This window comes from Syngnathus leptorhynchus, chromosome 6 (genome assembly GCF_054491065.1).
Source record: "Syngnathus leptorhynchus isolate UIUO chromosome 6, UIUO_Slep, whole genome shotgun sequence".
Taxonomy (NCBI): Eukaryota; Metazoa; Chordata; class Actinopteri; order Syngnathiformes; family Syngnathidae; genus Syngnathus; species Syngnathus leptorhynchus.
The window spans coordinates 12,178,183-12,192,661 of NC_141200.1; the positions used below are offsets into that span (position 1 = coordinate 12,178,183).

Consider the following 14,479-nt stretch of genomic DNA (forward strand, 5'->3'; position numbering starts at 1 on the left):
AAATACTAGCAGGTTGTTTTTTATTTTGGTCACTTTATTGCTTCGATTTATACCCGGTGTGCCTTGTCAAATTTCACAAACGACAAGAAGTATATTTTTGTTCAATTATTGATGCCAGCTAGCAATGTATTGTAACAGGAAGAAGAAAAATTGTTGTTCCATTAGATGGCAGAAGTTACTTGTGCATCTGCTGTTGTGACGTCACAAAATACGATGAAACATGTGGCATCGCTTTATTAAGGACGCACACTATATAAACTTGGTGTAGTTTCAACTTTGGCCGCAAGAGGGAGGAAGTACAAACGTGGTTGGAACAGAATTTCTTGCCCCATGACGCTGGCCTTGGAGGAGGAACGGGGTAGCTCTCAGCACACACCGTCCGTGTTGTAGTAGAAAACACGCTGCCCTGGTTCACGCCGACTCACTCTCAGCGGAAGCCTCGTGGTTGAGCCTGGCCGGCATCAAGGCAGCGCACCGGCCCGCGAGGAGTAACAAGCGAGACAGAAGACAGCCCGATAACGTGTTTTAGCTTTGTGCCCCCATATAACGAAGGAAACACGAAAAGGGAACTTAACCAAACCATGTCGGGGGTTAAAAAAAGAAACTCGAACTCCTCGTTAAGTAAGGACGAGGACCTGCAGGTCACGGAGAAGATGCTGGGGAGCCCCGCAAACGCCGGGGGAGAGACAGGCGAGGAAACGGTCGCCTTAAAGAGAACCATCACGTTGATGAACGGCGTGGCCATCATTGTGGGCACTATCATCGGCTCGGGTATCTTTGTCACGCCGACTGGCGTGGTGAAGGAGTGCGGCTCGGTGGGCTTGTCCTTGGTGGTGTGGGCTGTATGCGGGGTCTTCTCCACGGTAGGAGCGCTGTGTTACGCTGAGCTGGGGACCACCATCTCTAAGTCGGGAGGGGACTATGCCTACATCCTTGAGGTGTACGGCTCGCTGCCGGCTTTCCTCAAACTCTGGATCGAACTACTCATCATCCGACCGTCCTCGCAGTACATTGTCGCCTACGTTTTTGCCACATACCTCCTCAAGCCCATTTTCCCCGTGTGCTCGGTACCGGAGAACGGGGCTAAGCTAGTGGCCTGCCTTTGCATCCGTGAGTATCCGAGCTCGACAGTTTGCCGCCTGGATTCTCAAGTTAGAAATTGATAGTGTGCCGTTCGCACTGTTTATGTATTTTATTTTCATGGCCATAATCGATTAGCTTTTCCGTTCCCCCCGAATAAGGTACCTAAAAGAGCGACAAAAAAGCGCACGCTTATGAGTGTATGTGGGGAAACTACACGCACGAGATATTACGTCATTCACGTACAGTACACAAAATGACAGCTTTTCAATATTAAAGCTCATATTTCACTTATATTCATCCTTTGTATTAGTATTTTAGTTTTCTGACTTTAATAATGCTTTTACCTATGAATTACTATATCTGATTTTTTAAAAGGCTTTCACCTATGAATTACTCGGAAAATTTACGACGTTAATAAATACAATAATTGTGAGCGATGAAGTAGTTGCTACTACGTATATAGTTGTTTATAATCATAACTAATAATAATAATAATAATCATGTTGTTCAGATTTAATGGTTATGAGCATTCCAGGAAGGAAGTTTTAAACAAAAAACTAAATATTCATCGGCTCTGATCATCTTTGTTTTGCATCAAGACAATTTTATAGAGATTTTTAGCGCTTTTCCACGTGTTTGGTTTGAGTCATAGATTTCAAATGTTTCAAGTTTCAAACATAATCAGGACTGCATGATATTGGATATAAACACGTGGAATGTGATGTGAGTGTTGAATACTATAGATTTATTTAGAAGTATAAATATAATACTGCAATACTAATGTATAAATTCTATACAAATATAATATAGTACTTTAATGATACAATATATTATGTATACATTTACATATAAAGTAAATATAACATAATGAAAGAAATTACATTAACAAAGGATTTTTTTTCCATGTGCAAAAATAACAATTTTTAATGTATTAATCCAATCAAGTTGTTTAAGTTAGTAATGCTCCTAGATGTTGTTCTCCTATTGAATGGCAATACATATTTAAGGTTGCATCTGATTGGTCAATGTCATATATAAGCAAACCAAATTGTTCGATATACTGTATTGTGCAGTCCTAAACACTATACAATACTGTATATCTGTATCAGCGTTCCTTGCTTATTATTATTTGTTCTATATCGAGTCATTTCGGTGTGAATGCCTTTTTTTTTGTGGACATTACATATTTAGTTGAACAGGAATGGACTGAAACAATCTCCCAATTTCACCACATATAAATACGGGCCCATGAAGGAACACTAATGCATTTGCATGTGTAGTAGCACCTAAGCCTATAATCTTCATATGGTTTGAGGGCTAATCCAGTGTTAAACCACATGAGAACTAGATAGAGGCACTGTTTTATTCTTACCTGGCTATCTTAATTTAAAAAGAAAAAATAATATGTGCAAGCATGAGAAGTCATTACGCACATGCCTGCGATATATGTCTGTTCCAAAATTGAATGATCAGCCTGTTATATGCATGGGGAGTCTGATTTACGTTATGTATGTGTGCTCTCCACGTTAGACTGTCATTCTCCTGAATACAGAGCCTCATTGTGCCCAGTCTCATCTTTGTGTTGTGGCTCCGACCTGATTTAGAAACTGTGAAGGGACCTGCTGCTTTGATTATTCGCTTTTAATGGTGTGCTGTGCCTTGTGGTAGATGAGGCATGCCAAGACTCTACATGAGTGGGGAGACGATCAAGTTGTCGTGTTGAAAGTAATAAGCTCCCAAGAATGAGTTTATGTTCTGTTCACTGCAAAGAGCACTTACATAAAGGTGCTTTCTCTCTCACTGGCTAACTCTTTTCTCTTTTCTGGCTTGGCAGTCTTGTTGACCTTTGTGAACTGCTACAGCGTGAAGGCAGCGACCAGAGTTCAGGATTTCTTCGCTGCAGCCAAGCTGTTGGCTCTTACCCTGATCATCATCATTGGCTTTGTCAAGATTGGTCAAGGTACCCCAAACATTTATAAGCTTTTATTTTGTTGTTGTTGAATTGTCTCACCATCTCCTTTGTCATTTTAAACCACAATTGGCCTGGGTCTGAACAAGTGTTACAACTTTCCACGCATCCATCCATTTTGTCAAATGCACACAAGGGTCACAGGTGAACTGAAGCCTATTCCAGCTGACTTTGGGGAAGAAACAATAAAACCTGAATTTGTCAGCAGCCAATAGAAAGACAACTATACAAGCAAACATTCACACACTCTTAATTAAATGAACAATTAACAATAATATCATGGCTGTCCAATGAAAATCAAGTACCACTCACCAAAAATTCAGAATGAATCTAAAATGAACATTTACAGGTGAACTTAATGTTATTTTTTTCTACACCTTTGAACGATTTCAGATTTTTTTTGTTGTTGTTCAATATTGGTCAAGTTTCAACAAGTTTCCCATAGCAGGCCATTCAACATTTCTGCAGATTTTTCCAATTAGGAGTTTACAACTGTTAAGGTCATCCTGGAAGTACGCAACTCTAAGCCCTAAGTTTTGTATACATTGTAGCAGTATAAAGCACACGCAGCCAGATTTCATATGAAAACCTGTGAATTCATTTGTCTTCATATTTGGTCAACTCACTCTGGATACTCTACTATTCAAGTATACTGTAAAATGCTGTTTAGAGTCATTACTACAGAAGCCTCAATGGATATTTTGAAAGCATCACAAACCAGGTGTGCCACAATTTCTCTGTATTATTAGGTCACAAGTCCAGAGGGTGGGCCCAAGCACGGTTCCGGGATTTTTTTCTTTCCCGGAGCTGAAGGGGGGCGGGGCTGGACCGACACATAGGGTGGTTGAGAAATTCATTCATAAATACATTTTGAAATAAGTCAAATGTTGGCAGGAGCTCAAGCACCCACGAACCCCAGTGTAGCGCCATCCCTGGGTGGCCCGTTGTAATGTCCTGTACAAGCAACAAGCACTTTGGTCATTAGGCATTTCTCACGCGTAGTATGTACAGTAGGTTTAGGGCTTACCCATCTAATAGCAACACGCCCGGGGTCTGTTGAGGTAGTAACCGACGCTGTGTCTGAGAATGTGGTGTTTGCAAGTTGCGAGGATCAGCTCTGTCAGGAATGTGCCTCGCATGCCCTGCAATCGGCAGAAATCAGGAGTTCTACAGGAGGGTCTGTGAGCTGAAGTTATTTACTCAACACTCCTTCTCAACAGTTATTTGGCTCACTTCTTGGAGTTTCTCTTCCCGTAGTTGATCCATCTTCCGGGACAACAATTGCACGCCTTAGCCAGTCTGAACCTGCTCTCAATATTGAAATTCTTTAATCATCCACATACAGTTGTTGTTGTTTTTTTCATGCACTACTCCAGTTTAATGAATGTACTTCATTTTATTTCTGGCTAACTAGGATGGTCACCTCGGCACTACACTGCATTGCTCCATTGACACCAGCTACTACACATTCCTTGTGGTGTTTATTATCGTTTGTAAAGGAATGATTCTGATTATTAGTTGTGCCCTATTTTCTCTTCAGGTGACACTGATTCTCTTCTCCCTGAAAATTCCTTTGACGGCTCTAAGTATGAGTTTGGTAGCATCGGTCTGGCGCTCTACAGTGGCCTGTTTGCTTACGGTGGTTGGTAAGTTGGATGAAATTGTGAGCCACTGCACTGCCTCCATATCTTGTTTATCACATCTGTCACCATTCTGTGATTTGTAAATAATTTGTAAATAACACCACACACATAATGACTTTGCATCGTGTATACACACTTTTGATGAACATGGATGATCATCCCAACTTCCTTTTTAATTTCCTTCATACTTCAGAATAATTATAACCAAGCTTTTTCTCCCCTTCCTGTCTGCAGGAATTACTTGAATTTTGTTACTGAGGAGATGATTGAGCCTTTCAAGTAAGTCTATGGCTGATTGTCACGTAAGCTATCAAAGCCAAATAAAAGTAGGTCATATTTAATATTATTGTTTCTGTCAATCTCAGAAATCTTCCTCGAGCCATTATCATTTCTCTGCCAATCGTGACAGCAGTGTATGTTCTCACCAACCTGGCGTATTTCACCACCCTCTCAACTGACGAGATGCTCAACTCGGAGGCTGTGGCTGTGGTAAGGGGCTTTTAGCAGTTGTGTTATCAAGGTGATCAATCCAACCAGGTTTTGTCTCCTGTGTAAATAGTGACATCACCACATTAAAAACAACTGTGGTTACTGTGTTAACAAGGTGATCAATCTAACCAGGTTTTGTGGTGACTTCACCACATTAAAACGGGACCACCCACTTGCATTTGAGTGCAGCGTGTGTCTGGTGCCGAGCAGGCCTTAGTTCAATTATCACATTAACATCATCTTTATCATCAACATACCGGTTACACAAGTTTTGCATGCATGTGTGACATTTTTCCACTGCAGTACAGTAGTCAAACGATCCCCAGTTTAATCTTCTATCGTATGGGGAAATTAGAAATTGCAGAAATTGGACATTAGGAGGAGTAAATGTTTACCCTTTGTTAAGATTAACAAGATTGAGCACTTTCATTTTTACACCTAGTCTACTACTGTATTTGTGTTCCTCTGCTGAATTATTATACATAATCAAAGTACAAATATTGCGGAGACTGTGGACTCACCGTTTCATTGTCCTGTAGGATTTTGGCAACAAGCATCTTGGTGTGATGGCATGGATCATTCCAGTGTTTGTGGGATTGTCCTGCTTTGGCTCTGTCAATGGTTCTCTCTTCACATCATCAAGGTAACAACTGCTCAAATATCAATTTTCCCACAACTGAATGAAATTCAGATTGACCGCATCTCTAGTCATGTAAAAAATATAATTTGTGATTATTCCTGGTCATCATAGGTTATTCTTTGTGGGCTCCCGGGAAGGTCACCTGCCCTGTCTGCTGTCAATGATCCATCCGACCTTACTGACCCCACTTCCTTCTCTAATATTCACCGTGAGTATAGTTTAATAAAATGATATGCTGTGTACATTTTTTTATTATTCAGATAGTATTTAGTAAAGTAGCTCACATCCTGACTGTACCACCAAAACAGGATTTTTTTTTTTTAAAGACAGCTGAGAACTGCTATGAGGCAAAAAAAAACTATGCGTGTTTCTTTAAAATTCTAAGATTGACATTTTGGGGGGTATAAGTAGACAAATCTGTTATACGTATTTATTTTTCAAAAGGGTGACTGCTCAAAACGTTAAACTGGGTCTTTGTTAATCAATTAAGTGACAAATACAGAAACAGTACTAGTTCGAATTAATATCACACCAATTTTAAAGTCAATTCGTCATGAGTGTACATCAGGGCTCTGACAGAAGAATTACATTAGAATTTTCTTGAACATAACATTCAGTGAAAACTTGTTGTTTCTTGTTTTTTTTCCCTTCTCGCCAGTGTGTAATGACACTGCTTTACGCCTTCTCCAATGACATCTTCTCCGTCATCAACTTCTTCAGCTTCTTCAACTGGCTCTGCATCGCCTTGGCGATTGTTGGGATGATGTGGCTCCGTTATAAGAAGCCGGAGCTAGAAAGACCAATTAAGGTGAGACGATTGGATCAACCAATCAGATGACAGCAAGGAACAATATTTGTCTGAAAGGCAGGTATAAATTGGTACAAATCAAAAATAGCACAGGCAAAACAAAGTGATGAGCTCATCGAAAGAGTTTTGAGATGTCATTAACAAAATTTAACATCTACTCAATAATGTTTTGGCATCATAGGAAGCTCAGGTTTGATGCAAAATTATTGCCACATACTATATTTGACCTGACACTAACTTGGTCATAATTTTAGCAGCGTTTTGTCTTTGTCTCACGCCGCCAACAAACATTCATTCATTCATTGAGAATAATAAATGAACACTGATATGAGATTAAAGGACAGAAAGAGAAACTGAATGCCTGTCAGCTGCTGGTGTAGTGACTGGTCCATTTGCTGCAGGACTCGCCAAACACACAGAGGACCATTGTGCCATCGCTGCAATTTGTTTGCATGTGAGCATTTGAACGCTCACATGCAACCTACTATCGAGTTTAGTTTTATATTGCTAAAATATGGAGCAGAAGTTTTGAGACGGGCCCCGACTATAATGTTTAAATCTATGCTGGAACTAGTTCTAAGGTAGCAAGTATTTTATTTGAAGTTGTCACTTTTTTTTTTTTGCTTTCTTGAAAAGTGAATAGCCAGCAAGGAAGATCTACGAGGAACTGTAGAAATAGCAACGCTGGGAGGCGATTGTTACATCCACAAATGAGACGGAGGCAGAAGCTGAACTGTAGACAGTCGTCTACTTTTCCTCTCACTGTTTCCCTCTCCCTCACTATCTCCTTTATTCGCCTGTCACATTCCTGTTGCCCACCAGTTACATTTGTTTTGCTTGGTGAAGCGCAAGGGGCAATTGATCAAAGGTGCCCCCATTCCACTTGCGCTTGATACAATTCCAGATATTCACGAGTACCCAGGAAAACTACATCGTACACTCTCTGGTCAAATTGTGTGATGGCAATTTCAGTATTGCCTGTATTTGTGTTTGTTGACTATTTTCAAAGATGCTGTGATTTGCATTTGGATTTTGCTAGCGTTCTGCTAGAAAATTCCTTATTTGATGCTTTCGTCCTCTCTTGCAGGTGAATATCCTCCTCCCGGTGACCTTTGTGCTCGCCTGCCTGTTCCTCATCATCGTATCCTTCTGGAAGACTCCAAAAGAGTGCGGGATTGGTTTTGGCATCATTGCCACCGGTCTACCGGTTTACTTTTTTGGTGTAGTATGGAAGAACAAACCCAAGTGGCTGTTGAATGCAATCTGTGAGTAGCTCGCTGTCTTTGACTCATCCTTTGCGTAAAAGCGGAGGTTCTACTTCAGTGGATAACTGTGGCAATGTTGCACATGTGTGTTTTGCAGTCTCAACCACGGTCCTTTGCCAGAAAGCAATGGAGGTGGTGCCTTAGGTGTCTCAAGAGCTTCGATCGTGTCCTCCAAGTTCCTCCGACATCACAGCTCAACACTGAGCTCTCTCACTCGCTATCCTCTCTCAACGACACACAACACACAAACACATGCACACACACGCACACCAACACACACACACACACACACACACGCACACACACACACACACACACACACACGTTTTGCAGGGTGATGCCAAGAAGTGATGAAGACCACATCATGCATGAGTCTGAAGTACTGTACTTCAGTGTACAACTTTTTGTCCGCTGCTGTGTTGACTTCCGTTAGTCACTGACTAATCTGCACCTATGTTAGGGTCGTCTTTATATTCTTCTATGATGTATGTTTCTATTTTTAGTTCAGTTCAAAACAACCTTTATGGGTTTAGGATTGAGGGCCAAATAGTATTAGCAGGAAGAAATTCAAACAAAAATAAAATTGCTGGAGCCTTTTTTTTTTTTCCAACTTTTTTTTTTCTTGTATTAGTCTCTAGTCTAATAATGTTTGTTAAACCATCTTTGGATAGTGACTCAACCTTTGAGTTGCTGGTTTATGCCACGTCTTAATTACTGTAATTTCCAGACTACTGAGCCACACCCTCGAAGTAGGAAAAAAAGAATACAGTGATCTCTCGTTTATCGCAGATAATTGGTTCAAAAAACCACCCGCGATAAGTGAAATCCGTGAAGTACGGTCACCAACAAGAAGTACTGGTCAGGGTTACGAGTTAGCGGAAACATGCTAATTTGTGATCGTGCTAACATGTGAAAACGGACTTCTAAAGAAATGTAAACGAACATTTGAAGCGATACTACATCAAAGTCAAAGTCCGTTTTATTGTCAACTCTTCACATGTTAAGTTATGTTGACATGTTATACATTGTCCTAAATGTTAGACACACCTCAAGTTAGAAGTTTTATTTTATTTTATTTTGACTTTTAAATGTTTTTTTTAATTTGGAAAAGAAAATCCACGGTGTAGTGAAGCCGTGATAAACGAAACGCAAAGTAGCGAGGGATCACCGTATATACATATATAGGGTCATTTTCATTCTCGACCAGTGGTTCTTAATTTGTGTTCGATCGAACCCTAGGGGTTGGGTGAATCGGTCTCAGGGGTTCGACAGATCCTCCACTGAGTTGGTCCGAACAAACCTGATTTATCATGTAAATTCTGATTTGCCTGTATGTAATTTGTTGAGTTAATGCATTGTGTTGGTTTTGTTCTTTGAACAAGATAATGTTCATGCACGGCTCATTTCGTGCACCAGTAAAAAACATGAATGAAAAAATATATTTTTTACTAGCGTGGGCTTCGGTGAATGCGCATAAGAAATTGGTGGGGTTCGGTACCTCCAACAAAGTTAAGAACCACTGGTCTAGACCAAGTGACAAAATGGCTTCCTGAGATGGATAATAAAAACTAAATTTTGCTTGCTTAAGTCATATTCCACAAACGTTTAATCAGAACTATGAATCAGAATGCCATGTTTATTATTAAGAAAATCTTTGGGTTGACTTCCCCTTTAGGCAGCAAAAGCTTGTGAAAAAATTAGAGGCCCCTGGTCTGGAAATTATGCTACATGCAAACAGGATTCACTGTGCGGTCTGTGACTCAGTTGATTAGCATATATATGGAAATATGCTCATAATGCACATTGGAACTTTGTTTTAATCAGCACTCGAAAATGTTAGGTCCATGTTTTCTGTCCTGGTGTGTGCATGTGGGTATGTCCTTAATGTAAGAAGAGGGCGATGGACAAGAGCTCCATAATAATGCTTCATTCATGTCGAAAACAGTTTTACTTTCTCGTCTTGGGGATAGTTGACACAAATTATGAACCCCTAGTTTGTCTTGTCATCATGTTTTCATTTTCTTGGTTTCAAAAATGCGTTCCTCACCTTTTAAATTCTTGCCATAGAGACAATGTTAGTCAACGTACATGTTTTTTGTTTTTTTTCTTAAAGGTACAGTACAACTTTGCAGACATGATGAGATGTAGATGGGGGAAACTAACTTGTTTAGGACTGTAGATATTTTATTTATTTATTTTCTAGAAAACACTGTTGGTTAATATTAATCTCCTTTGTTTACAGTTCATTTTATGGAAAAATGCTTTTCAAATAAATTTTTTCTCCTGCTTTTTTGTGTTGTTATTAGTAGGTCACTGTTTCATTTTATTTAGTGCACATCGCAGAACTGTTCTTAAACGAATATATAGTGGGATTGAAGTCACAACAAAGAGGGAAAACATTAAAGTGGCACAGAATCAGACAGTAAGTCGTGAAATCAGATAGTGATGGGATGAATTAACAATGTGGACTCAAACTTTAACTTTTAATAGCCTGAGGTCTGAAGCACATGCTCATCAGCAGATGCCGAATTGAGGATGTTTTCACTTTACATTTTGTGGTGAACCTTTTGTGTTAAAGTAATAGTAAAGTCGTCTCTTATGACCTTTGGAGAACGTTTTTGACTGTTTCAACAGTTTAAGAATTCTTCAGTGATTCAACACATTTGTTTTCCGCAGCCTTCTGGGTCCTGTTTCTGAACTCACAGGTGCCTTCTTTCTTAAAATGTTCAAAATAGTTCAACCTAATGTTTTTGCGATCTCTCTGATGACCCCATCAAACCTATCATGGCTTGCTTCACTGATAGAGAAAGCTCTTTGGATCTCATATTGAGACTTAACAGTAATAGAGTCTTCTGCCTCGTTGTTTTCATGGATTCCACTTGTATGTAGTTAATTTATCGCAACTCAGTATCTCCATTTGAATATGCACGGGCTTTTGCGTCTAAAGTTCTTCATTGGTAATTTTGTCAAACCATCTAATCTAAATCTAATTGTCTTGGGAATATGTGAATTCTAGGTGGTGTGCCATGTCTCACAAATGTACTGTACTGTGAGAATGATTTTATGTTTGTGTTAAAAAAGCAGATTTTTGTTTTTAAATATGCTGTGTTTGAAAAGCGATCTCAGAGTCCCAATAGCTGTTGCCGCCTTCCCAATTCGGATCCCTGTGTCTTCCCAATTATGTGAACTGGGCAACATCTGTCAAGAATAATGCTTTTATTACTTACATTGTTAGTTGTGAGCACTTTAAATTTTGATCCCATGCAATCCTAGTTTCACTGCTTAATTTGAGTTTCGGTTTGGTTTTGCTTCGAGAAGATTGTGTTGGTTTTCAATGTTGTTGTTTTTTTAGCATTTGGAAAACATCTTAAAGACAAATATATGTTGCTGTTTTATCTCTGTACATGGGTAAAGTGTTGAAAAGTACTTATGTGCTTAATAGATTACGGAGCGCTTGTTTCCTTTGGGACCTGTTCAACAATGGTGACATGTGACTGTTTATTTGCAGTAAAGTGTTGTGGGGGGGGATTACATTGGGGACGAGTTGGCTCACTGATGTCAAAATGACACTCAGCCGATGAATGCTCACAGAAGCCAACAACTTAATCCTCTCAAAAATTCAGCGTATTAAACGAAGGCCAAGTGAATGTGAATGACTGATGTATGATTGCTTTGACACCCTTATGCCACAGTCATGACGTATGCCGAGAGCTTCCTCATTAGGACTAACATCAAATTCATATATGACTTTGGCAAAGGTTGATAATGACAACAACATCTCCATGTTAGATCTATGGAATTTCTTGACACTCATCTTCCAACTTGAACTTCATTTTGAACTTTGGTAGCACGGATCCAATTTGTGCTAATGCCTCTTTACCCAGATCCAGATTCTGTTTTCCTTCTTCTTTCTTGGAATTCTGAGGCAGAAAAATCATCCTGTGCAATTTAATTCTGTGTACTACTGTGTACGTACTATGTTTTATTGACATTTTCTCTGCTGTTAATGCATTTTTTAAAAATGATTTTTGATCAAAATGTAAAGTATTCGTCAGTCCTGTGATCGACTGGTAGTCAATCCTGGGTATACCCAGCTGTGATTCTTCTCAAGATCCGATAATATAAAGAGGAATATTCAGTCAACAGTACTCAAACGTTTTCAGGTTAAATAACTGATAGTGATAGGCTGCATGGTGAACTAGTGACTAGTCCAGAGCTCACCCTCCTGAGGAGTATAGAAAATAGATGGACTAATAACAACACAAAATGCACTGGATTTGAAGATGTTTATTATTCCCATTCACTTTGATTGTTCACATTGTCTCATAAAGAAAGAGAGGAAACAGAACACAGAGGATGTAAAACATCAAATAGTTTGGGTCCATGCAGCAGTGAATTCACTCCCCCGTTGAAAAACAAACACATCGAGTGACACTTACAAGCAAGACGCGCATCTACAAGGAGGATGAAACAAACACATTAGCTGGATCAATAAGTTAAAATAGATTGGATGTAAGGAACGTAGTGTGTATGCTGACACTCCCTGAAAAAACACACAGTATATATACATTCCATGTTTTCTGGCAATTTCATTCAGCAATTGTATTAAAAAAAGTATAATGACTTTACTCATAGTACAATAACTTTTCCCCTTCATTTTATTGTATGATTTACATAAGAAAAAACAATACACTATTGTTTGTTAATCATCGTGCATCCAAAATCTTCACCGTTAGCCCCAAAACCGCAAGTTGTTTAACAATAGAGACAAGAGCAAGCCATTTTCAACAGTCAAAATAATTTTTAGAAATAACACCAACACACGTGGACTGACCAATAGTATAGATGTGAACAAAGAAGAAAAAAACAATATCAGGCAATTGTGGCACACAGAGACAAACAACCATTCGCTCTCGCACTCACACTTATGGGGAATTCGAAGTGCCCAATTGGATCACATGCATGTTTTTGGGGTGTGGGAGGAAACCGGAGGACGTGAAGAAAACTTACTCAGGCACGGGGAGAACATGCATACTCCACACTGGGAGGGCTGGAGGTGGAATCGAACCTAGAATAGTCATTTACCACATAACAATGTATAGAGTGTATTTCTGATTAGTTTATTGTTATCCTGAGTGAAAAAATATGAATTTTAAAATAAGTATATTTCTAAGGGATCCCAGGTTTTTGAACGGTAGTTTATTTGTATGGTACAAAGGTGCAAACTGTGGATGAATATTCCAACCACTAGGCTTTGTGCGTCATACAGTAATTGCATCAGCAGCCCAAATGATTGCCTCTCGTTTCCAGCTTCGTCCACCGCATCATCTCTGTCCTTTTTATTGTCTTTTTGCAGCCAGAGTCACGCGCAGGCTCTGCACCAGACACCCGGCCGGCACACGAGTATTGACTCATTGAAGCGTTTGACGTTGAAGCAACTGAACGTTCATTTACAAGGCCTCAGGTGCAAAGTGATATCAACATCAACAAACTGTTTGAAGAAATTAACGATTTGAAGAAATGACATACATACAAACATCATTTCTGCTTTTCATATGCTTACATAAACAATGCAGAAGATGAATGAGTCAAGCAGGGTGAATTTTATGAAACAAGAGCTCACCATACCCCAGGATATATGAATAACTCCTGAATGAGTTTGATTGTATATTTTGAATTGAGTTACGTCCAACTAAATCCAAATACGTAAATTGTAATCTCTAAATACAGGTAATCCAAATATGTGCATGAAGAAAATACATTTATGCAAGAATTAAAATTTTCATTTGCATTTCAATTTTCATTTGCAAGTCTTTGCATTTATATTTACAATTTGGTTTCCCACCTTGTAGTATATTTGGAAACAAAAAATGCAAGATTAAAACCTCAAAAACAATATGTTCCTGTCCACTCGTCCACCTCATCGACCCAAACTAGCAAAATGGAACTCAAATGTTAGATTGGTCCGTTAATACTGGCACATAAACAAATGCTGCAAAAACACCTTTGCAAACCACGCTTACATTTAACTATATTCGGTGAGTCTGGACTCCAAGAACAATGGTCACATGGCTTCTCACATGACTTGACTCATTTTTCTTGGAGCCTCTGGCTCCCAGCAAAAGACACAATATGTATTTCATACCAGGAACATCATCACTATGTCAGTGTTAACGATTTTGTTAAGCGCTTACAGAGCTAACGTGCAAGCTGGAAAGCTGGGCAAGATGAAGATTCATATTTCTTTAGGGGACACAAATACACGTGAGGTGTCTTAGAAAATCAACAAAGGTATGCCCGTGCGCAGTGGTGAGGAGAAAGGTCATGTGCCAGATGCAAGAAGCATTTGATCAGCTGAGGAGTCAATGCATGTGTGTGTGTGTGTGTGTGTGTGTGTGTGTGTGTGTGCGTGTGTGTGTGTGTGTGTGTGTGTGTGTGCAGGTGAGGGATTTTGGCCAGCGTTTGTAGAAGAAAACCAATTTAACATCTTATTGATGGATGGCTGCAAATGGTGATTACATTCAGTCCCCATCAAATCAATAATTCTTCCAAAACATTTTCGCCTGCTGGAAGTGATATGAT

General features: G+C 39.5%; 1 protein-coding gene across 1 annotated transcript; it reads left to right on the forward strand.

Moving 5' to 3' along the window:
* The first annotated feature begins 306 nt into the window (after positions 1-306).
* Positions 307-10,185, forward strand: slc7a5 (solute carrier family 7 member 5). The gene is made up of 10 exons (XM_085914523.1): positions 307-1,110; positions 2,918-3,043; positions 4,593-4,698; positions 4,930-4,974; positions 5,061-5,184; positions 5,724-5,827; positions 5,936-6,032; positions 6,483-6,632; positions 7,720-7,897; positions 7,995-10,185. Exons 1-10 carry the CDS (start codon positions 582-584, stop codon positions 8,039-8,041), a joined length of 1,506 nt encoding a protein of 501 aa, XP_085770649.1. The 5' UTR covers positions 307-581; the 3' UTR covers positions 8,042-10,185.
* The last annotated feature ends 4,294 nt before the right edge of the window (positions 10,186-14,479 follow it).